The 23125-nt window shown below is 45.8% G+C and overlaps 1 protein-coding gene across 4 annotated transcripts in view; it reads left to right on the top strand.

The window, feature by feature from the left end:
• Positions 1–20122, top strand: part of TMTC4 (transmembrane O-mannosyltransferase targeting cadherins 4) — a 78401-nt gene extending 58279 nt beyond the window's left edge. For all 4 annotated transcript variants that reach the window (XM_047755942.1, XM_047755941.1, XM_047755940.1 and 1 more), the window contains 7 exons: positions 590–669; positions 1262–1369; positions 1461–1602; positions 8598–8712; positions 9915–10027; positions 17171–17240; positions 18906–20122. In XM_047755942.1, the coding sequence (XP_047611898.1) occupies positions 590–669; positions 1262–1369; positions 1461–1602; positions 8598–8712; positions 9915–10027; positions 17171–17240; positions 18906–19054 (777 nt within the window). In that variant the 3' untranslated portion in view covers positions 19055–20122. The remainder of the gene's footprint in view (positions 1–589; positions 670–1261; positions 1370–1460; positions 1603–8597; positions 8713–9914; positions 10028–17170; positions 17241–18905) is intronic.
• The last annotated feature ends 3003 nt before the right edge of the window (positions 20123–23125 follow it).

Raw genomic sequence — 23125 nt, 5'->3', positions numbered from 1 at the left:
GACACAATTACAGATGAGCTCAGTCGAGTCTGTCCAGGGCTCTAGAAGCGGGCGTACAAATGGTTTGCCCTCCATTGTATCTGTAGCTGGCTGCACGGTGCCCCGGGGTGCAGGCGTTACCCGAGGGAGGGGGAATTTTATTGGTATGAAGTAGAATGTGTGTGATGCCGCAGAAGAAAGATGCCACCCCAGAGGGTGCTGTGTTTGTTTAAATACAGAATCATTGTTGTTTTCCCCACACGCACGTGTGATTGGACTTCGCATCTCAGCTCTGCAGGTGCGGGTGTGTGAAAGATGCAGGGAGTCCAGAGTTTTGCGGTGAAACCAGCCCAGCTTCCTACCTTTTCTGTTTTCTCTGTTGAATTCTTTAGTCAGTATCCTCTTGTCACATGTTATGACACCATCTGCCTGTCACTTGGAATCTTTTGTGGCAGGGTGGGAATTAGGCACCAGCAAGCTGGCCCGGCTGCTGTAAAGGATTTAGCTGAAGTTCTGGTGGGTGGTTTTTTTTCAGTACCATGATCTTTTACTAACAGCTCCAGCAAAGAAGTCTGTCAGCTGATGGCCCAGTTTTTATCTGTCTTTTCAGGTTCACTACAATGTTGGCAAAAACCTGGCTGATAAAGGCAATCAGACGGCTGCCATCAGATACTACCGGGAGGCCGTGAGGTACTGCAGGCGTCTCATCTCACAGAAGGAATGCAATTTGTACAGTATACGTGTCTTATTTTAACCTTCTAGCATTAAAAACCTGTCCTGGAGTTCCCACTGTGGCTCAGTGGGTTAAGAACCTGACATAGTGTCCACGAGCGTGTGCTTTCGTTCTCTGGCCTCGCTCCATGGGTCCGGGACCCTGCTTTGCAATGCGCTGTGGTGTAGATCACAGATGTGGCTCGGATCCCGCGTTGCTGCTGCAGGTGCAGCTGCAGCCCTAAAAAACAGTTTATCATTTTAAAGTGCATTTAAACAATTTAGTACATTTAATGTACTAACTGGCATTTAGTACATTCACAATGTGCTGTGACTACCACCTCTGTCTACTTCTAGAACATTCTCATCACCTCATCCTCTCTCTCTATTCCTGGCTCAGATTCGACCCCTAGCCTGGGAACTTCCATATGCTGTGGTGCAGCCCTTAAAAAGGAAACACCAAACCAAACAAACAAAAAAAAAGTGTCCCCATAAAGACCCCCACTTTAACGTAAATTTGCCAATTCCTGAGAGTTTAGTGAAGACTCCAGGCTTCTCTCTCTACTTCCAGATTAAATCCCAAGTACGTTCATGCCATGAATAATCTGGGAAATATCTTGAAAGAAAGGAATGAGCTCCAGGAAGCGGAGGAGCTGCTGTCTTTGGCGGTGCAGATACAGTAAGCGTTGTTTTTATAGCTATGCTCCTGGTAAAGCAGCATGCTCCTGCCTTCTGGGGCTAAGCCTTTCTTTTCCTTGTTTATCTCCCAGGCCAGACTTCGCTGCCGCCTGGATGAACTTGGGCATCGTGCAAAACAGCCTAAAGCGCTTCCAAGCCGCCGAGCAAAGTTACCGGACAGCCATCAAGCACAGGAGGAAATACCCAGATTGCTACTACAACCTCGGGCGTTTGGTAAGCGTACAGTGCCTGTGGCTGCGGAAGAAAAGCTTGGTTTTATTTCGTTATTCATAATAAGATGAGAATGATAACACGTGCTCTAGCTCGCTACATCTTAGGAAGTTCTTTCGCATATGTTTATCTCCGTTGAAGGTAGCTATTTCCTTCTGTGTAGTTTTTAAGCTCTAATTAGAGAGCCGTCCAACTTGAAGGAGCCAAGGTTAAGAGATCATAAGGGCAACAAGTTAAGCTAAGGGATAAATTACAATTTTTAAAGTCCCTTTATGCCCCATAAAACAGTATTCCAAGTGATTGCCTCTTGATAAACATGGGTTTTTCTGTTTTTTAAACACGAATTGAATAAAAATTGAAATAGGAAAAAACAAACCCATAATGTGATTTCCGAGCCTCCCCCTCCTCCTGCCTCAAGGGACTGTTCCCTGCATTTTTACTGGTTACTGTCCCCCTTCAAAGAAAGCTGTGACTTAGTGGAAATGAACCCAACTAGTATCCACGGGCACTCAGGTTCAATCCCTGGCCCCTGGGTGGGTTAAGGTTCTGGCGTTGTGGTGAGCTGTGGTGTAAGCTGCAGGTGCAGCTTGGATCCCGCATTGCTGTGGCTGTGGTGTAGGCTGGCAGCTACAGCTCTGATTCAACCCCTAGCCTGGGAACCTCCATATGCCACAATTGCGACCCTAAAAAGAAAAGAAAACTCAGGAGCTCACAGAAGAGCTTTGATACATTTGATGGACACAGAACATAATGTGTTTTGCGGTAGCTTTTGTTTTTTGGTTCCTAACAGGATACTTACAAAGATCTTAGTGCTCTTGATTTTCGTTTTAGTTCTTTATTCAAATATTACAGCAGTAGCTCATGTAATAAGTTTGATAATCTTAAAATCTGGAAACAGTATTGATAATGGTGATGATGAAAGAGATGCTGTCATGATTTCTGAAAGGCTTCCACGAGGATGCACAGCTTTTTTCTTCTTCTTCTTCTTTGGCCGCCACACAGCATATGGAGTTCCTAGGCCAGGGATCAGATCTGAGCCACAGTTGCAAGCTAAGCCACAACCTAGGGTCACAACCTAAGGCAACAGTTGGATCGTTACCCCCCTGTGCAGGGCCAGGGATCAAACCTGTGCCCCAGTGCTCCCAAGACACCACTGGTCCCCTCATGCCGCAGCAGAGACTCCATTAGAGTGCACAGCTTAGTTATTAAGGCTGTTGATTTCTTTAATAAAGAAGATAAGGGAGTTCCCTGGTGGCTCAGAAGGTTAAGGATCTGATATTGTCACTGCCGTGGTGCGGGGTCAATCCCTGGCTTTGGAACTTCCACATGCTGCAGGTGCGACCAAAAAGGAAAGAAAGGGAGTTCCCATCTTGGCTCAGCAGAAACAAATCCGACTAGTATCCAAGAGGACACAGGTTCAATCCCTGGCCTCGCTCAGTGGGTTAAGGATCCGGTGTTGCTGTGAGTTGTGGTGTAGGTTGCAGATGCGGCTCAGATCTGGCGTTGCTGTGGCTGCGGTATAGGCCAGTGGCTGCCGCTCCAACTTGACTCCAAGCCTGGGAACTTTCATGTGCTGCAAGTGTGGCCCTAAAAAGCAAAAAAAAAGGAAAGAAAAAAAAAAGTAACTACGCGAGGTAAAGGAGGTGATAACTAACCTCGCTGTGATCATCCTACAGTATGTGCATGTATCACATCTTCGTGCCGCACCCCTTACACTTATGTCAGATGCCAGTTTTAGCTCAATAACTGGAAATAAAGACCACTCACAAATAGCAACATTCTTTAAACAAGAATGATTATACTCTCCCTTCAGCCAACCCTTTAATTTGGTTTCAGGAAACCCAACAGAGGTTCCTAATATATGGAGTTTTTCTAAATAAATGAAGGGGAAAAAAAATCTTTGCCCATTTTGGCAAACTGGAATACATACATAGAGATGTGATTTTTAAAAGAAGTTTATATATAATTTTCCAGAGTTTACCCAGCCTAACCTCACAGGCAGGAGTGCATTGAAGTTGCTTTAAAGAGAACAGCTATTTAATGCTCATGTCAAAGGCCTAAAGCTTCCTGGGCCTGTGGAGCCCCTGTGTGATCAGACCCAGCCGTTCTCAAAACTAGCTGGGCCTCCAAGTCATCGTCTCCCATCTCAGATGCAGGGAGTCACCAGCTGCCTCGGGAATCCGTGTTTATAAACAGCAACAACCTTCCTCAGTGGTTCCCGTCCCCTGTTGTTGCTTCTGCCTCCGCGAGGCATCTGTCTGAACGCTGAGCAGAGAGACGGACCAGGTCCGAAGAAACTCTTTGCAGAAAGAAACCTAGAAAACACGTGCTGCTCTCAGTGTATTGAAAATCCAGGCTTCACTTTTTACCGTGATGGGAATGTGTTCGGTCTAAACTGCTCTGTTTCTGGACCGGGTGGTTGTGATGCTGGAGTTTAGGAGCGGAGGGAACAAGAGGCAGGAGCATGTGACTGACTGATGAAGTCACTTCACATGGCGGATACTTGCTTGTGTAATAAATTTTCTTGTCTTTCTTTTCCCGCCTGGAAGTTCCCAGGCCAGGGGTCACATCAGAGCTGCAGCTGCCAGCCACAGCCACAGCCACATGAGATCCGAGCCGCAGCTGCGACCTACACCACAGCTCCCTGCTGAGCAAGGCCAGGAATCGAACCCACATTCTCATGGACACTAGTCGGGTTTGTAACCCACTGAGCCACAAGGGGAATTCCTGTGTTATAAATTTCAAAGTGTTATTACTTGCATGTTATTACTATTCCAAAAGTAGAAGACACGTTTCAGTTGCCCTGTGTCATGGGAAGACGCCGTCTCTGTATGCTCACGCTAGTGTAGAAGAAGGGAATTATTTCTCCCCGGACGGAGGGGAGATGGCAGTGACATGACTGCGTCCATGCAACAGCAAGTCGTTTGAGGAAGGAGAGTGATGGCAAGATATTCTCATTGTCCAGAGCCCTGTCGCTGTGCCTGTGTTCCTGTTTTTGTTTGTTTTCAACTTCTGTACCTTATGATCGAATTATATCCTTTGATGTTGAAACAGCTTTCTCTGTGAAAGGTGAAGGTTTGAGGAGAGCTAAACCTATTCTAGTGCTAAGCTGCTGTCGGGGAGGGAAAAAGAGTTTTCCTTCTCCCCGCCTAGATTCTCAGACCGGGGCCCTGCCGATTAGACTGGCCGTAGATGAACAGGAGAAGAACAGGTTGTTAACCCGGGCCGCAGGCTTTCACCCGGGAGCGATTCAGTGAGGAGTCACTGGGAGGACTGGCTAGAACTGGGGCTCGTAGAGCCTCGTAGCAAAGAACCGTACACCTGTAGGAAAGGGGTGAGACCAAGGAAGAGAGTTCCGCCTCCCAGGTGACCAGCGGTGGGAAGGCAAACGTGTGAGGTGCGTTCGGGTCGGTTCACCTTCTCCATGGCCCTAAAACTTCCCCAGCGCAGGCAGTCTCGTCCTTTCTCAGAAGTTTCTCAGGGACGCTCCAGGAAAGCCTCTTCTGCATCTGTTGAGTCTCAGATGCCTTCACTGCAGTAATCTTGATGCAAATGGCACATCTGGGGTGGCATTTTCTGGTCCTCTATGTGGTTTTCTTGAATGAGGCGGGGAGAGACGATAAAACGGCACCCTAATGATATCAGTAGAGACCAGAAAATCCAGTCACACCCAAAGCACGGTGGGTCCTTGCAAAGTTAATGAAGCGAGAAGGGGACTGGGGACAAACTGGGTATCATCTGACTACTTACGTGGTTATTGCAGAGTTACCGTCTCTGTTTACTGGGTCCGCACTAGCACTTGTGGGAGGTATTATACGTGACATTTTTTTTTTTTCCTTTTTGAAGGCAGCTCTTTTTGCAGGTTATTGATTGTGAAGGGAGTGTATCTGCCTGTATCCCTCGGTTATACTTTAAAGCTCTAATACCTAGCAATCTTCTTCCTTCCGCTAGTCGCCACCTGTCACTGCAGTGCCTTGGGGTTTAGAAAGTTGAGAATTTATGCCCAATGAGCCAAGTTCCTTCCGAAAAAAGGAAGACAATATAAAATAAGGGATTTTTAGCATTTGTGCTCCAGCCCCTGGAATGCATTCCCACTCTCATGCAGAAGGCCACCTGCAGTATGAACTATATTGAGCCCTTGTACTGCTCTCTGTATATCGTTTACTAATTATGCTACCATAAAATAATCTTCCTTTGTTCCCTCCCGCCAACGGTTCTTATTTAAAGATTTTGCTCTCCATTGTTGTCTAATTATTCAGCTTTTGCCTGCTTGACAGCTTAAAAGCATTAAGAGCTTAATCTTCAACAACTCAACCACTATATTTATATATTGGCAAATAATAGGAACTTAATAACTTAAGAGTTTCTTTTAAAAAAAAAATCCTCCTTAGTCATTCTTTAATAATGGGAGACAGAAATGTGTTTTGATTTCTGGATCCAGATATGAAGAGCATATAGTGCAGTTCCCTGGTGCTGTAGAAAATTGGGACAAGCTGGCGTACTTGGGACACATTACTGATGTTAGAGAATTACAATGCTAGTGACTAGAGTTGTGACCGGAGACCGTTCATTGTGCAAGACTAATTGTATCAGTCTGGACCCATTGGGAAAATCCAAAGCATGCTAAGGATTTTAAATAGAAAAGATTCAGTACAGCAAACTGGTTAGACCGTTGTTGGAAGAGTGCACATGAAAAGTGGGGTTAGGCGAACAGGATGAAGGGGTACCACCAGAATTTAAGAGCTCAGGGAAACACCACATCTCAGGAGCTTCCATCACCTCAAGAACAGAGATGGTGACAGAAGGACCACAGTCCAGCCCTGGGATGTGGAGGAAAGGACATGGCTACTTTAGAGATGCTGCCAAGGACCAGGAAAAAGAGGGAGAATTAGGTGGAAAAGGCTATGCCCTCTTCTAACCATCTGATCATCACCTGTGATTCCTATTGGCAGAGACTTAACAAGGAGCCAAGAAGCAAAGCACCCTGGGAAAGGTAGTTTGCAGTTCATGGGAGGGTGAGCATAGGATTAGTAGGTAAATGATGTGCTTATTACCTGTCCATTTTTTGGATGGATAGTTCTTGCTAACTCAGCCCTTTTCTCTGTTTCCCTTAAAGTGCTTAATCACTTTGTACAGATGCTATAAAGGATAAAGTTGAAGGCAAAATAAGAGTAAACGGTCCCTGATTCAATCTGGTGTTATTCTTCAATAAGTAGTAGTAGTAAGAAGTACTAGTAGTAATACTAAGACTAATAAAATATGTGGAGAAGGTTTTCGTTGTATAAACAAGGTTATAGTGGCTTTCCTGGGTGCATTAGAAAGAATGTCACCACAGATCTTGGAGTTCCCATGGTGGCTCACCAGAAGCAAATCTGACCAGGATCCATGAGGACACAGGTTAGATCCCTGGCCTCGCTCAGTGGGTTAAAGATTCAGCGTTGCCCTGATCTGTGGTGTAGGTCACAGATGTGGCTTGGATCTCACATTGCTGTGGCTGTGGTGTAGGCCGGCGGTTATAGCTCCAATTCGACCCCTAGCCTGGGACCCTCCATATGCTTCAGGTGCGGCCCTAAAAGAACCAAAAAAAAAAAAAAAAAAAACCCAGAATGTCACCACCCAGAATGACTCAGATACATTTCACTTGCTGGAGAGAATTGGCCGAGAAATTAATAAAACATCAAATCTAGAGAGACAATTAAATATTCGTATAATTAGGCAGCCTAAATTATTTCAAGTTGTTGAACTTTACATATTTCCTCATTTAAGGGCTAAAATATTGTAATTTGAATTTCTGAATCTCATGGGAAATTCCGACAACATCTTTAGCAAATAGATATTCACAAATGTTTCCATAATTCATGAAACCTCTCTTTTTCTTGCATAATATGCCACTTATTTGCTGTCTGGAGTCATAGGGCAAGTCCAAATGTTTCTGTCGCCTAATGAAAAGACAGTCTTGACAGTAAATAAGGAAATAGTCTTAAACTCTGATAATCGTAATAATTTTTCGCAGAGTTGAAGTAACCAAGTCCTTCAGACGAGATGCACATTCTTTGAATCGAGTTAAGGGGGGCAAGGGGGGCAAGAGGGTCAGCTGCTAAAGATCCATCACTCTCTCCCTCCGTGTGCTTTTATTAACGATGCAAATTGAGAGCCAGGCCTTCTGTATTCTCTTCTCGGTATTGAACAATCGGCCCTCCCAGAAGAAAGCAGCAGGTCATTCCCTCCTTCCTGAAGGAGGCAAGCAGGCTCCAAATTGCCAAATTACCACTGGAGACTTTCCTGAGGCCATAAAGTATATGTGATACACTCATGGTTTTATATGAAGCTCTGATGTCAGCAGAAGATGCTGCAAGACTGTTTTTCACAAGGTGAATTTGACACAAGCAGCTTTTAATCACATTATATGTTTTGTTTACCATTTAAAATAATACCTAGACTATATGAAGTTCTTTCCAGAAAGATACTAATGATTAGGTTTTTAACTTACCTCTCTTCTATAAACATGATCGGACGTCTGGAATCACTCAATTATGAGTTAGTGATGGAAGGTTTGTGGGCTCAGGAGCTAGACCGCCTGGTTCTGCTCCCTGCTTTCCCGTTTCTAGATGGGGAGTTCTGGGCAAGTGACTTTCTTTCTCTGTGCCTCAGTTAGTTCATCTGTAAAATGTGGACAGTTCTTTACTGAAAAAAAAAAAAAAAAAAAGGTTTTGGCTGTGCCTATGACATGTGGAAGTTCCTGGGCCAGGGCCTGAACCCACACCACAGCAGCCGCCCACGCTGCTGCAGGGACCATGTCAGATCCTTAACCCACTGTGCCACGAGAGAACGCCTCCTTGTGATTGTTTTGAGGATTAAATGAGTTAAGGTGAAAAACTAGAAGCTCAGTAAACGAAAGTTCAGTTTGGTTTGGTTTGGTTGTATCTTGGAGAGAGCGCGCAGCAACGCTGGAATATTGATTTTGGCGGTGGGGTGGGGGGTCCATGCTTTATCTTCAGTATGCAGATCTGAATCGTCACGTGGATGCCCTGCACGCGTGGAGAAATGCTACCGCGCTGAAGCCAGAGCACAGTCTGGCTTGGAACAACATGATCATCCTCCTCGATAACACAGGTACAGACAGTGGGCGAGCTGAGTCAGATGGCGCAAACGGCTCCACGGGGCAGCACCGCTGGGTGATTGGGGAATAGAAGTCAGGGTGCTTGTTCCCTCCAGTGTGTGTTAGTTGTTTTGTTTTTTTTTTTTTAATTAATATGGGGTGCGGTATTTTGCATGACAAAATGTCTGTTCTCCTGGAAAATTGGGTTTCCTTTGACATATTGGAATATGAATGTTTGGGAAGTGACACTTCGCTTAGCGTTGGCATTGAGTCATGGGGGTCAATCTCATTTCTTCTGAAGCCTAAAGATGATGGCGAAATGGCCATCATCCAGGATGCTGGAGGTACCCAGAAATAAAGTAAGAAAATGGCCTCTGGGCTTATGAAATGAACAGTGCTAAGTCCATGTTCTGAAATTCATGGACGATACTCAAAGGGGGTGCCCTCAAACCTGCATTCAGAGATTCTTATTTTCAATACAATGCTAATAAACTTGATGATCTGGCTTCTTAGCCCATAGGAGACTCAGTCAATTAGAAGTTTCCCTGCTCCCCCCATATTAAAAATCCAAGCATCTCAGGGAGTTCCCATTGCGGCTCAGCGGTAGCGAACCCAACTACTATCCACGAGGATGTGGGTTCAATCCCTGGCCTCACTCAGTAGGTTAAGGATCCAGCATTGCTGTGAACTGTGGTAATGCCTAATCCTTAACCACTAGGCCACCAGGGGACTCCACTCAAAAGCTATTGTGGAGCTGCCATTGTGGCTCAGTGGGTGAAGAACCCAATGCTATCTCTGAGGATGCGGGTTCAATCCCTGGCCTCACTCCGTGGATCATGTATCCAGCGTTGCCTCAAGTTTCAGCATAGATCACAGATGCAGCTTGGATCCAGTGTGGCCGTGGCCGTGGCCTCAGCTGCAACTCTGATTCGATCCCTCACCCAGGAACTCCTATTATGCTGCAGGTGCAGCCTTAAAAAGGAAAAAACTGCTCTTTGTGTGTTATGTCAGCATTATGCTAGACTGCGATGGCTTTGCAACTGATAGGATCATTTGTGTGTGTGTATATTGCATTCCACATTGACTTTCTGACGTAATTTATTCATAATCACGCATGATGCACATAAGCCCTGTTAATTAGAGAGGCTACAATACTAGTACAGCATGAACTAGTACAGCAGAAATGTTTCATACATTTTCTGGTTTTTACTCACAGGTAACTTAGCCCAAGCTGAAGCTGTTGGAAGAGAGGCACTGGAATTAATACCCAACGATCATTCTCTGATGTTCTCGTTGGCAAACGTGCTGGGGAAGTCCCAGAAATACAAGGTGCGTGACCTGCAGGCCGTGACCCGCAGCCTCTGGCGGGAGCCCCCAGTGTAACTTCTACCCGGTTAAATTCCGAAGGAGGCCCAGACGGGGGTCACTGCACATGAGTGTGTCTGGGTCAGTTTGCTGCCTGGCGAAGGTGCCCAGAAGATGGATTTGTGGAGGCCAACGCCTCGTGCTCCTGGTCAGAATTCACCCCAGTTGCTCAAACATGGGAGGGGCAGAGAAGCTCAAAGAAGGATCCGTGGTGTCTCTTCCCAGCAGCCGCCCAGCCCCGACATGATGCTGTGATGCTGTCCCAGGCTGTGGGGCGGGAGGGGAGCTCTGGTGTATTTCTGGGTGTTGTCTTCTGCCCGTAGAAAAACAGCCCATGGAGAATATAGGGTTGCTTCTTGCTGCTTCCAAGTTATTCCTCATCTATAGAAAGTCACGGGTCATTGGCAAGGCCCTAGAAGTTTCTGAACAGCAAAACCCATGCAGTATTGGGTCTCGGCTCTGCCTAACTGGGCTCCCGCAATTGAGCAGCGCAGACCATGATTCGGAAGGCGTGTGACTCCCTGTGTATTGAAGGGGACTCGGCGTTACTAACAGCACTGACCTCAGATTGTAATTTTGTGGATCAAAACCACCAAGGGAGCCTGTGAGAACACAGAACCAGGCCCTCTCCCTGTGTCCAGTTGGGCAATGTCAGGGAATATGCTCTTTATTTTGTTTTCATTTTTAGTTGCCCCATGGCATATGGAGCTCCCAGGCCAGGGATCCTATCCAAGCCGCAATTGACCTAAGCCACAGCTGTGGCAATGCCGGATCCCTAACCCACTGTGCCGGCCCAGGGATTGAACCCACGTCCCAGTACTCCCAAGACACCGCCAATCCTGTTGTGTCATACCAGGAGCTCCAGGCATATGCTTTTTTTTTTTTTTTTTTTGTCTTTCCTAAGGCCGCACCCTTGACACATGAAGCTTCCCAAGCCTAGGGGTCTAAGAGCTGTAGCTGCCGGCCTACACCACAGCTGCATCAACGCAGGATCCAAGCCTTGTCCGAGATCTACACCACAGCTCACGGCAATGCCGGATCCTTAACCCACTGAGCGAGGCCAGGGATCGAACCCATAACCTCATGGTTCCTAGTCGGATTTGTTAACCACAGAGCCATGACGGGAACTCTGGCATATGCATTTTTAACCGGCATTTTTGCTTCTAAGACAGAAAGCACACTTTTGGAAGCAGTGTCTTAGTCTTCTCATAAGAGAACTCTTTTCCTGTCTGAGTCAGGGGCTGTACTTCATTTTGGTCACACAAGGCCAAAAAGTAGGGATTGATTCGTATCTGCCGCAGCTTGTTCACTTCTCCTGTTCGGCTCATTGGACAGCATTATCAGTGTAATTTTCTGTAACAGCAGTAAGATAGCTCATGCATTTCTCTCCTTTTTGAACTGAATAATCAGGGAGTTTAATAGCTTCAGTATACATTTTTGAATTTCTAGATTTTTCTCACAGATGACCTTTGGAGGGCTTTCATTTTATCTTTCCTGCACTGCTTGTGTAGAGGGAGGGTGGGGAGATGTGCGAGTTCCCTTCTAATGACTTTCCAGCCACCTGTCAGCCTGGGAGGGGGGTGGGGTATCCAGTGACCACGTCGTCTTCAAGATAACAGCTTGTATTGATTTTTCTGTCATCCCACAGCCTATAAACTGGAAATCCTATTAAGGTGACAGGACCTGGGGTTGATTTAGCTCCCCGTCCACATTGTTCTTTTTTTTTTTTTTTTTTCTCCAGATAAAGTAGAAAATACTCCATATAGCAAAATGGAGAAATGAATTTCCCATTTCTCTACACATTTTGCATCCTGTCTGGGCCGGGGGCACTGAGACTCAGATGAGGCAACGGAAGAGGAAATCTCAAATAGGGAACTTAGCTTTGGGTGCTGGGCAGGGATGCTCGGACAAGGAGGTGACATGGTGACTTGCAGGGGCCGAGCGAGCGGGCCCCTCCCGCCTGGCCACCGTGTCTGTGGTCTGTACAACTCACTCTCTGCCTACGCGCGTGCTGTTTGAGATCATCACTAACCTCTGATTGGTCTCTTTAATGAGCTTGAGGGGGCTCCCTGAGGTCAGTCTTAAGCCCCATTTTTGTGTTTCTGTGGCCGTCCTGCCCGCCGCTGAGGGGCACTGAGTACCTGCTCAGCCAGCAGCTGTGAAACGATGAAACCCATCCCACATCCGCTCCACAGCATCCATGCTTCTGGAATCTATTTGAGTCTTTGATGTGAGCATCTCATTGTATCTGGTGACTGGGGGGCACTTTTTATCCAAGCAGCCCCTTTTCCCCACAGCTGTCACTTAACACTCCTCAGTCTGTCCATCTGTAAAACAGAGATGATGCCTAGAAAGAAACGCACAAGAACGTAACTGTTAAACATTGTATAAATGTATATACATTTATATGTGGCGTTCCCATTGTGGCTCAGCTCTGACAAACCTGACGAGTGTCCGTGAGGATACAGGTTGGATCCCTGGCCTCCATCAGTGGGTTAAGGATCCAGTGTTGCCATGAGCTGTGCTGTGGTTTGCAGATGCAGCTCAGATCCCCTGTGGCTACGGCTGTGGTGTAGGCCGGCAGCTGCAGCTCCTACTCGACCACTAGCCTGGAAACTTCCATATGCCACAAGTGGGGCCCTGAAAAGCAAAAAATATGTGTGTGTGTGTATATACACATTTATATATATATATATTTATATATATATAAATATATATATGTTTATATTTATATATATATATATAAATGTGTATATACACACACACATATTTTTGTGTATATATATTTATATATACACACACATATAGTGTATATATATTTATATATATATAAATATATATATGTTTATATTTATATATATATAGTGTATATATATATATACACAATGTTTCATAGTGTATAGCAGTAATTTTAGTTTAGTGACCATTTAATAAAACTCTTAAGGATCATTAAATTCTATTAGAATTTGTAATGTCTGGAATTCCCATTGTGGCTCAGAGGGTTCAGAAACCGACTAGTATCCCTGAGGATACAGGTTCAATCCCTGGCCTTGCTCAGTGGGTTAAGGATCCAGTCTTGCCACAAGCTGCAGCTTAGGTCGCAGATTTGGCTCGGATCCTGTGTTGCTGTGGCTATGGTGTAGGCCAGCAGCTGCAGCTCCAATTTGACCCCTAGCCCGGGAACTTCCATACACCATAGTGGGGCCTTAAAAAGAAAAAAGTTAAAAGTAAATCAAGAATTTGTAATGCCTTTTGCCATTTAATTTCCAAGGTGTGGCTAATTCCCAGTGTGGCAGAAATACAAATGGCGTGCCTTCCAGTGGTTCACATTGCGTCTCCTGCCGATTCTCTCTTTGCATTGCCTGTTACACGGGGCCTGTGGTTGAAAAGCAGATGACATTCAGAGAGCAGTTTGGCCAATTCTAGACGTTTATGTCACTCTCACGAAGTCTTTTTTTTTTTTTTTAATTTTGACCACATCTAGATAACTACGTATTATTTAGTTGATATCTTTCTTTAAATAGACCCTTTTTTAATGGCTGCACCTGCAGCGTATGGAAGTTCCCAGGCCAGGGATTCAAGCCACAAGCCACAGCTGCTGCTGCTGCTGTGTCCTTTAACCCACTGTACTGCAGGCTGGGGACAAACCTGTGCCTCTACCGCAACCTGAGCTGCTGTAGTCGGAGTCTTCACCCGCTGTGCCACAGCAGGAACTTCTTTAAATAGATTTTTAACACCGACTGATTGTATTTAAAGTGGAAACGTGCTCTCCTTACTAGAAATATAATGTAGGTGAAAATAGAATAATTTTACTAAATCTCACGTAGGGACTATTGCTGAACAAATCTCTGAGCCTGAGGACAGCCGTCTGTGAGCTCAAAGGGAGAGGAGCAGGTATTGGGAGGGTGGCCCAGAGACTTTGTCTGGACTGAATTGCAAGAGAGGAAGGAGAGTCGAAGAGAGAAGGACTGACTGTTGCCACTGGGCATCCTGGGCTCCACTTCCTGTTGGACCACCTGTGTTCACTTTCCAGCTGGAGTGGTCCACAGGCTATGTCTTGTGAAACACCGTCTGAGCAAGAAGATGCAGGTTTAGGGGTGCCACAGTGGTGATGCCGCAACCCCCCCTTGGCAGGGGGCGGGGGGACAGTGTGGCTGAAGTGACCTCTGACTGCTCGGTCCTCGCCACCTAGACGAAAAGGCCCTCACTTGCTCCTCCTTTGCAAGGCCTTGCGCTGTCCCCTGTGTTACCCTAAACCCTGGTCAAATACATTTTCTCTAATACTCTTTTTTGTCTTTTGTCTTTTTGTTGTTGTTGTTGTTGTTGATGCTATTTCATGGGCCGCTCCCACGGCATATGGAGGTTCTCAGGCTAGGGGTCGAATCGGAGCTGTAGCCACCGGCCTACACCAGAGCCACAGCAACGCGGGATCCGAGCCGCGTCTGCAACCTACACCACAGCTCACGGCAACGCCGGATCCTTAACCCACTGAGCAAGGGCAGGGACCGAACCCGCAACCTCATGGTTCCTAGTCGGATTCGTTAACCACTGCGCCATGACGGGAACTCCCGTTTTCTCTAATACTCTTTAGAAAATACGTTCCTTATTGTCTGGTGATGAAAAACAATCCCCGCCTTTAAATGGGCATGTATTTATTTGTTCCATGGCATAAGTCAGCTTGTTACCTGGGTCTCAAAGCATCCTCAAACCTCCACAGAAGGTCAGTTTATAAATGGTGTATTGCTTCTCTCAACAGGGCCATTAAGAAGCCTGATTTAGGAGTTCCCATTGTGGCTCAGTGTGTTGAGAACCCAACATCGTATCTATGAAAATGTGGATTCAATCCCTCACTTTGCTTAGTGGGTTAAGGATCCTGTGTTGCTGTGGCTGTGGTACAGGCTGGCAGCTGCAGCTCCAATTTGACCCCTAGCCTGGAAACTTCCATATGCTCCGGGCGCAGCTGTAAAAAGACAGCACCCCCCCCCCAAAAAAAAGGCCTGATTTCATAGATGAGCATTTCATAGGCTTTGAGTACTTGCAGACTTCGTGTTCTAACAAGGGGTCCCTCCAGCCCCCCCTGCCTCCTAGGCCCCAGGGGCAGTCGCAGGAGCCTCTGAACCCTCCTCTCAGGGCTGTCCCAATGTCACCCAAGGTGGAGTTCGCTCCCCCACAAACCCACTCTTCCTCCTGACGCCCCTTGTTTTGTCAGCGTGCCATCGTTTTCCTCCCTTCCAGGCTCGGAAACTTTGAGTCCTGTTTTTCCTCCCCCGTTACCTCGCCGGTGCTCATACCCATTTCCACTGGCCTGGCCTTGCTAAGAGCGGCAGCCCCCAAACAGGCTGCAAGGCCCGCCCTCCCAGCCCCCAGCCCCCACTCTCCTAAACTCTGCATTCCAAGACCTGACCCTGCTGCAGTCGTCCTGAGTGACGTGCACACTCGTGGGCGTTTGGGAAATGAGTTAAGGGAACCAAGAAATGAATCCAGTGTCCTAACTTGCTGAGCTGACTTGCCTTTTATCTCTACATCTGTGGTCTCTGGGTGACACTGCTTCATCTGCATGTGGGTGGGCGTTTTAAAGTAGACAGAGGTCCCCTGGCTTTCCCGTTTCTCAGATTCGAGGGTTTTAAATGGAAAAGTTTGAAAATCATCAGAGGGAGCGCAGCTGCAAACCACCGCACAGCTGCACAACCCATTGGATTTTTGGTTGGTTTGTGTTGTTTTCATTTTTGTTTGTAGCCTCCCTAGCATGGCAGGAAAATCTTAGTGTTCTTTGAAGGAATTTCCACTCCTGAAACTCAGTGTAGACACTCACTGCAAACCGAGTTCTGAAGGTGACATCCTGCGCATTATCCTGACATCTTTACTCGGTCCCTCACTGACCACATTGCTAAACTCAGGTTTTTCTCTGCCAGCTCCGTCTGAAAGGCGGTGGTTTCAGAGATATTCGACCAGACGCCCAGCCTGTTTCTCAAGAGTGGCAGAGGGCAGGGAAGCCCGTCTCCCTGGACTTTGTAAAACACATGATCCCAGGAGTCCCCCTCTGGCTCAGTAGGTTAAGGATCCAGTGCTGTCACTACTGTGGCTCTGGGCACTGCTGGGGCTCGGGTTCAATCCCTGGCCCAGGAACTCCCGTATGCCCCAGGCGCAGCCAGGTAACAAATAAATAAAGCACATCGTCCTGGATGTGGGAAGCCCCTCGGGAGAAGCTGAAGTAGGACATAGAAGGGAAGCTTGTCCTCGAACGCCCAGCCTTGGTTGTTGAAGCTTAGCCTTGGATCCTGTTAAAGCTAGGTGGCTCTTTAGGAACAAGAATATAGGTGGTGTAATAGTCACCACTGGCAGCTTGTCACCAAGAACGGTTGGGCGTCTTTATTTCTCAGCATTGTGGCGGAAAGGGACCATCCGGCTGGCTGTGGTCCCACAATAAGGAGCTGGGAAAACACTCAGCCGTGTGTCTCTGTGGCTGGATTGGAAGTGACTGCTTCACGGGGAAATGCATATAGGAGGATGGGTTCCCACATGTCAGGGGCATTCAGTCATGGTCACATATGAGCCTGCAGTGGCTGAGGTGACAGGTGGCTATTCTTCCTCATTCTCTTTGCTCATTTTTTCCAGCTGAATGGACTGCTTCTGGGTTGCCCCGGGGGTGTGCGTTCTTAGGGAAGGTTAAACAGGCCCCATCTCCTACCTCAGGAATCCTGGAAGCCAGTCAGTTCATCGATGCTGATGGGAAATGACACTTGTCTGGGTGTCCTCAATAGCCCAGCACGTTCCTGCTTTGACCTTTGCCCCCTGCACCCTGAAATGACCCACTTGCTTGTAGTTGCTGAACTCCTGCCACTTCGGGGAGGCGGGTGGCAGCGTCGTTGGCATATTCACCCTCTCTGTGGCTACGATCCCCTGCTGCCACTGTCACCTTTGTGTGGTCACGTGCTTCCTGACCCATCACCCTTCCAAGCCTCTGGGCTTCCTGAGTGTTTCTGGAAGGAGGTTTCCCTGGAACAAAACGAACAGGTTCCAAGTGTGAAAACCAGGGGTGATCAAATGGCACACAAAACTTTTGCATTGCGTTTGGTGCCTTATTTTATTCTGTATTTCATTTTTTAGGAATCTGAAGCTTTATTCCTCAAAGCAATTAAAGCTCATCCAAATGCTGCAAGTTACCATGGCAATTTGGGTAAGGAAATTTTTCAGTTTGAATCATTGAAATTCTGTGTCAATTTAATGAGATGGGTACATTTCTGTGAAATCACTGTTGGGAGAGTTGTTTTTCAAGTCTAGTATTGGCCTGTATTTGGTTCTAAAACAAAGCTTTTTTTTCCTTTTTCTTTTTTTCAATGGCCGCACCTGAGGCATAGGGAAGTTCCCAGGCCAGGGACTGAACCTGAGCCGCAGCAGTGACCTACATCGCAGCTGCAGCAACTCCAATCCTTTAACTCACTGCATGAGGCCCCAGCTTGAACCCAAGGCTTCACAGTGATCCATGCTGTTGCAGTCAGATTCCTAACCCACTGCAGCACAGCAGGAATTCCAACATGGCCTTTTAAAAGAAATTATTACCTTAATAGGGTAACTAAATAATAGCCAGAGTACAAATCTTTTGTTTTACCCTTCTTTTGAGGGCCGCACCCATGGCATATGGAGGTTCCCAGGCTAGGGGTCTAATCAGAGCCATAGCTGTCAGCCTACACCACAGCCACAGCAATGCAGGATCTGAGCCATATCTGCAACCTGCACCACAGCTCACGGCAACACCAGATCCTTAACCCACTGAGCGAGGCCAGGGATTGTACCTGCATTCTCATGGATACTAGTTGGGTTCGTTAACCACTGAGCCACAATGGGAACTCCACAAATCTTAATTGTATGATCAGAACACCCCCCCCAAAAAAAAAACCCCACTCATTTAATCACCTTCTGAGGATAAAACTCAGATTTCCTTTCTCTTCTGAATGGTCCTAGAATGTTAAACTGAGAAATACTTTGGAAGTTTGAAGTCTGACATATGCCCTTTTGCCTCTTCTGTAAGAGATGGTCCACGCCAGCCTGGTCTTCCCGGCATTCGTCTGTTCTACGTCTTGGCTAAAAACCCATTTATAAGGATTTATTCCCTAGAATTCTGTCCTAACACTTTTCATATCTCAATAATTCACATTTTTAGAACATAGCCTGTTGATGTTTGGAAGGCTCAGTTGTGTACTAGTGTTTTCACCAGCTCTCCTCCATCCAGACTCCGTAGGTTCTCCTTGCAAAAGACATGGAGCATCCGTACTTGCTCTTGTGCTGGTGCAGAAAGCTAGTTTTATTTAGAAAATCATTCTAATAGAGGCTTACCATTCTAATAAGTAGATTCATTTTACTGTCATTTTACAGTCAGATCTTGATGTTGGAGCCCTGAACTCCAGCTGGCAACAAACAAGCTATTCTTTTGCCCAGAGGTGTAGAGGAGTCTTTATTAAAGTAAGTGACTAGCCTTCTACAAGGTCAGGGTGCTAAGCGGTGCAGAAGCCCAGCCCCATCCAGCCTGGCTCCTGGGAAGTTGGAGGCAGCATCAGGAAACTAGCCTTACTCTTCCTTTTACTTCTTTAGGTGACAGTGTTGCTGTCAGGAGATGGATCTGCCTAGGGATGTGGAGGTGTCAGGGAGCAACTGGGAGTAGTTAAACAGTCGCCAGGGAGCGAGATTACCATAAATTCGGCTTGCAGTACAGACAGTGTTATTTTAAACAATGATTTTTGAAAACTGTTTGCAGAGGTTCTGTAATATTTCTTTGTAAAGTGGTTGGGGACACCGCAAGTTGTTCCGAAGCATCTCCAACGGCATTGATCTGTTGCTGTTTCAGCTGTGCTTTATCATCGCTGGGGACATCTAGACTTGGCCAAAAAACACTATGAAATCTCTCTGCGGCTTGACCCGTCAGCGTCAGGAACTAAGGAGAATTACGGTCTTCTAAGAAGAAAGCTGGAGCAGATGCAAAAGAGAAACGTCTGATCCCTTTTCCCTCCTTTTTTTGAGTTGGTGTGTGGGCGGATGAGGCATACCATTTCGTGTTTACGTTTAATCATGTAAAAGTCTTACACATTGTTTGTTTTTTCTCCTATGAAAACAAAGACATGCAAAAAGATTACAGCACCAGCAATATACTCTCGAATGCTTGATGCAGTTTTGGCACTGAAATTGTATTTTTTCAGACAAATGTAAATTCTGAAATTCCAAGAACGATGTCTTTTTTAATTAAAAAGAAAAGGAGAAAAAAAATTCTCTTGCGCGACTTACAGCAGGATTAAACCTGCATTTGGGATGTGAGTCACGTTGCGTGGACTCCTACTATTATTGAACATCGACTGTGAACAAGAAATGACAAACTGACTCCTAGTTTATATAAATATCTAATGTGTCTGTATATTAGAATTTTTATTTAATGACAAGAAAGTAAATTAAGATCGTTGGTTTTTAATTTTTTTCAAACAATACGCTAGGAACTACATTTGTAAGGAGATCGTTACTTGTATTTTTATGTTTTCAGCAGGACAAATAATTGAATGAAGAATGGAAATTGTAACATCTAGGGTATTGACATTTTTTCCATAGGAAAAAATTCACTCCTGCAATATTTTGGGGGTTCTCCAACCTGTGCTGTTTCAAAAACTTTGGAAATTATGTAGTGTCCCACATAAACTATCACTATGAATAGAAAATTCATGCCATGCTTCAGGCAAAAGCAGGCAGCCTGATGTCTTTTTTTCTTTTTGTTATACTAGTATTAAGAGGGCTACACATCCATGTAAGTTGCTTTTTTATGTTAACTGTAAAGCAGTTTTCCATTCAGCTTTCTGGAACCACAGAAAATGCAAGAGTAAATGTTCTCTCAAAAGGAACCACATTTGAGGAGTTTATGACATTTTTAAGAACTGGATTATTTATCCTGTTTTATTGGATAAGAATAATCATGTTTGTTTTGTTTTATTCTTCTATATATACTGTTGACCTTATGACTTATGCAATCTCTGTAATTTCTTATGTAGTAAAATAAAAATTACACAAACCAGTATAAAAGTGTTCATATTGCCTTCTCATTTATTTATCTATTTATTTTGCTTTTTAGGGCCACACCTGCAGTATATGGAAGTTCCCAGGCTAGGGGTTGAATCGGAGCTGCAGCCAATGGCCTGCACCACAGCCACAGCAACACCAGATCCGAGCCCCGTCTGCAATCTACAACAATCAAGCAACACTGGATCTTTAACCCACTGAGCAAAGGTCAGGGATTGAACCCACATCCTCATGGATGCTAGTTGGGTTCGTAACCCACTGAGTCACAATAGGAACTCTTTTTTTTTTTTTTTTTTAATTTTTAAAAATTTTTTGGCCACAGCATGCAGCAACTTGATGTGTATCTCAGTTCTCATGCCAAGTACTGAAAATGCTGAATCCTAACCACTAGCCCAACAGGAACCTCCCCATGCTGCCTTCTTAACAGATGATTTTCAAGTTTTTTGACTCTGTCCTCTTTCCCTTAAAATGAAATCAAAGTGACCTATTCATCCCTTCTAGTAGGTGGCTTCTGTTTGGGACCATTTCATAGAATTGTACTATGGAGTTACCCAGGTTCAACGAATGGGCTGAACGGATCCTCCACTGAGATGAGAATGGATCCTACATTGAGGTGAATTTGATATTCTATGCTCACTTTATGGCGGGGGGGTGTTGGCGGGAGGCGAGGGCAGCCTGGAAGTTGGAGGGGGGCCAGACCAGCACAGAGTTGTAAATCAGTCATTGTAATTTACGATGGTTGAGATACATCAGAAAAGAAACTGCCGTGTTTCAGAGATTTCAGAAATGACCCAGAACAACAGTAAGAATTTATAGAGCTCTTAGGGGCCAGAGCTGCCTTATTCTTATTTATGACCCTATAGGGCTTAGCTTGGCAGATAATAGATGCACTCGATGCTTGTTCTTCTTTTTTTAAAGCAGATTTCTTTCTTTAAAACAGTGCTTGTTTTTGGAGAGTAAAGAAAAAATATTTCTAAAAGCCCCTCAGGATTCATTATATTCCCCCACTGATTAGTATTAAAACTTGACGTCAAGAAGTGCCACTCCAGGACCCCTGTCTACAGAACGGATCCCCTTAGCTTTCACCCGCTCCATCTCTATTCCATCACAAGCTGTCTTCTGTCCAGAGAAAACAGTCATCAGTTTGATTGATATTTCAGGAAGTCTTTTATCTCAGCGGATTTGGGAAGTTGCTGCTCCTTTTTCTTCCTCCTTTTTCCATCTTAAGGTGGCTGCCCTCTTTATTTCTTGGGTTTCCTTTCTAACAGGACTGAAGTGGAACTCTGTCTCCCAGTTCCCCTCTTACTTGGTTTTTGTTTGTTTGTTTGTATTGCTAATCAGAGTAGGGGTTGGGTGGGGGTGGGGGGAATGCCAGAACAAATGTAGGGGTCGTTGCCAGTTCGGGAAATCTGAGAGCCCTGGTCATGGTCCTTCTCCCCCTGAGAGTGAGCATCATGAAACCCTGCAAGGTGGTAAGCAGTGGTTTTCTCTTTATCTTCCCTGTTTAGACACATTCTTACATTTATTTCTTAAAAACTCCACCCTCTAAACATGGCCCACCATGCCTTCCCAGGGCTATTTGGGGTTCTGATTCTATCATTTTTCTTTTCTTTTTGTTGTCTTTTTAGGGCTGTACCCGTGGCATATGGAGGTTCTCAGGCTAGGGGTCGAATAGGAGCTGCAGCTGCCAGCCTATACCACAGCTGCAGCAGCTCGGGATCTGAGTCGAATCTGTGACCTACACCACAGCTCACTGCAACGCCAGATCCTTAACGCACGGAGCGGGGCCAGAGATTGAACCTGCATCCTCATAGATGCTATGTTGGGTTCTTAACCCACTGAGCCACAATAGGAACTCCAAATGACTGAGCTTAAATACTGTGCAGAATAGAAGACCAAGTTCCACAGCAAAGCACTGGACATCTGTGTTCATATTCACAAGTCGACTTTGACTTTGGGGTGAAAAAACCTAGGTCTGGGTCTTGGCTCCAGCACTTCGACGTTATAGGCAAGTCATTTCGAATTGCTAAGCTCGGTTTCCCATCTGTAAAATGGGCATAATAAGACCTCTCTTGCAGTCAGGAAGTACTTGGCTCAATACTTGCCTCAATAAATGATAGACTAGATTTTTGGAGGAAGGTGTAGTTTTTGCAGCAGAACAGGTTTGACCTTCAACGCATTCATCCCCTTGTTCAATAAACATTATGTCCCTTATGTGCCAGACACTCTCCGAGGCACCGGAAATTTCACAGTGAGGGAGTGGACTGAGCCCTTGCCCTCATGCAGGAGGCTAGTGCAGTGAGAGGATGTCAAATAGCCAAACAATTAATAACTGAAGAGGGAGACGGGGGGTCTAGCCTGAAGAGTCAGGAGAGGGTTCTCAGAGAAGGTGACTTCTGAACTGAGATTTGATAGGAAGAAGATCACTCTAGGTCAGTAGTTCTCAACAGGGGAGAGTTTCCTCCCAGGGGACAGCTGGCAAAGCCAGTTGTTGGCTGTCACAACTGACGGGGTGGGAAGATGCTACTGTATACCCTACAATGCATGGGACAATGCACCCCCCCCAAAAAAAAAATCTGGCCCCAAATGCCAGTAGTGCTGAGGTTGAAAAAACCTGAACTGTACAGGAAGAAGAAACAGCATATGCAAAGGCCCTGTGGTGAGAAAGCTAAAGCATTTGGTGAACAAAAGCCAAGGGGGAGTCCAATCCAGGTTACCACATTCTTGCTGTGTACCCCCGTTGGGTGTCCTGGTGCAGACATCTGGGACTGAGCATTGTTACCAGCTCCCCTTTCCAGGGGACTCAGGGAATCAGCAGGCCCCCCCAGTCACCCATTCACATCTGTTTATTTGCAGCTGTCCCAGTGCCACAAGCTGTCAGGGCATTTCTTTGCTTTTTCTAGGTTCAAAATTCTCCATTAGCTGGCGAATCTCCGTCTTCCTAGAGGCACTGAAACATCAAGTTAAATTTTCTGTTTATTTCATAGGAAGAGATATTGGGTCAGTTGC

This window comes from Phacochoerus africanus, chromosome 13, assembly GCF_016906955.1.
Source record: "Phacochoerus africanus isolate WHEZ1 chromosome 13, ROS_Pafr_v1, whole genome shotgun sequence".
Lineage (NCBI taxonomy): Eukaryota > Metazoa > Chordata > Mammalia > Artiodactyla > Suidae > Phacochoerus > Phacochoerus africanus.
Note: the sequence above shows the minus strand (reverse complement) of the source record. Positions and strands in the feature narration are given on the sequence as shown.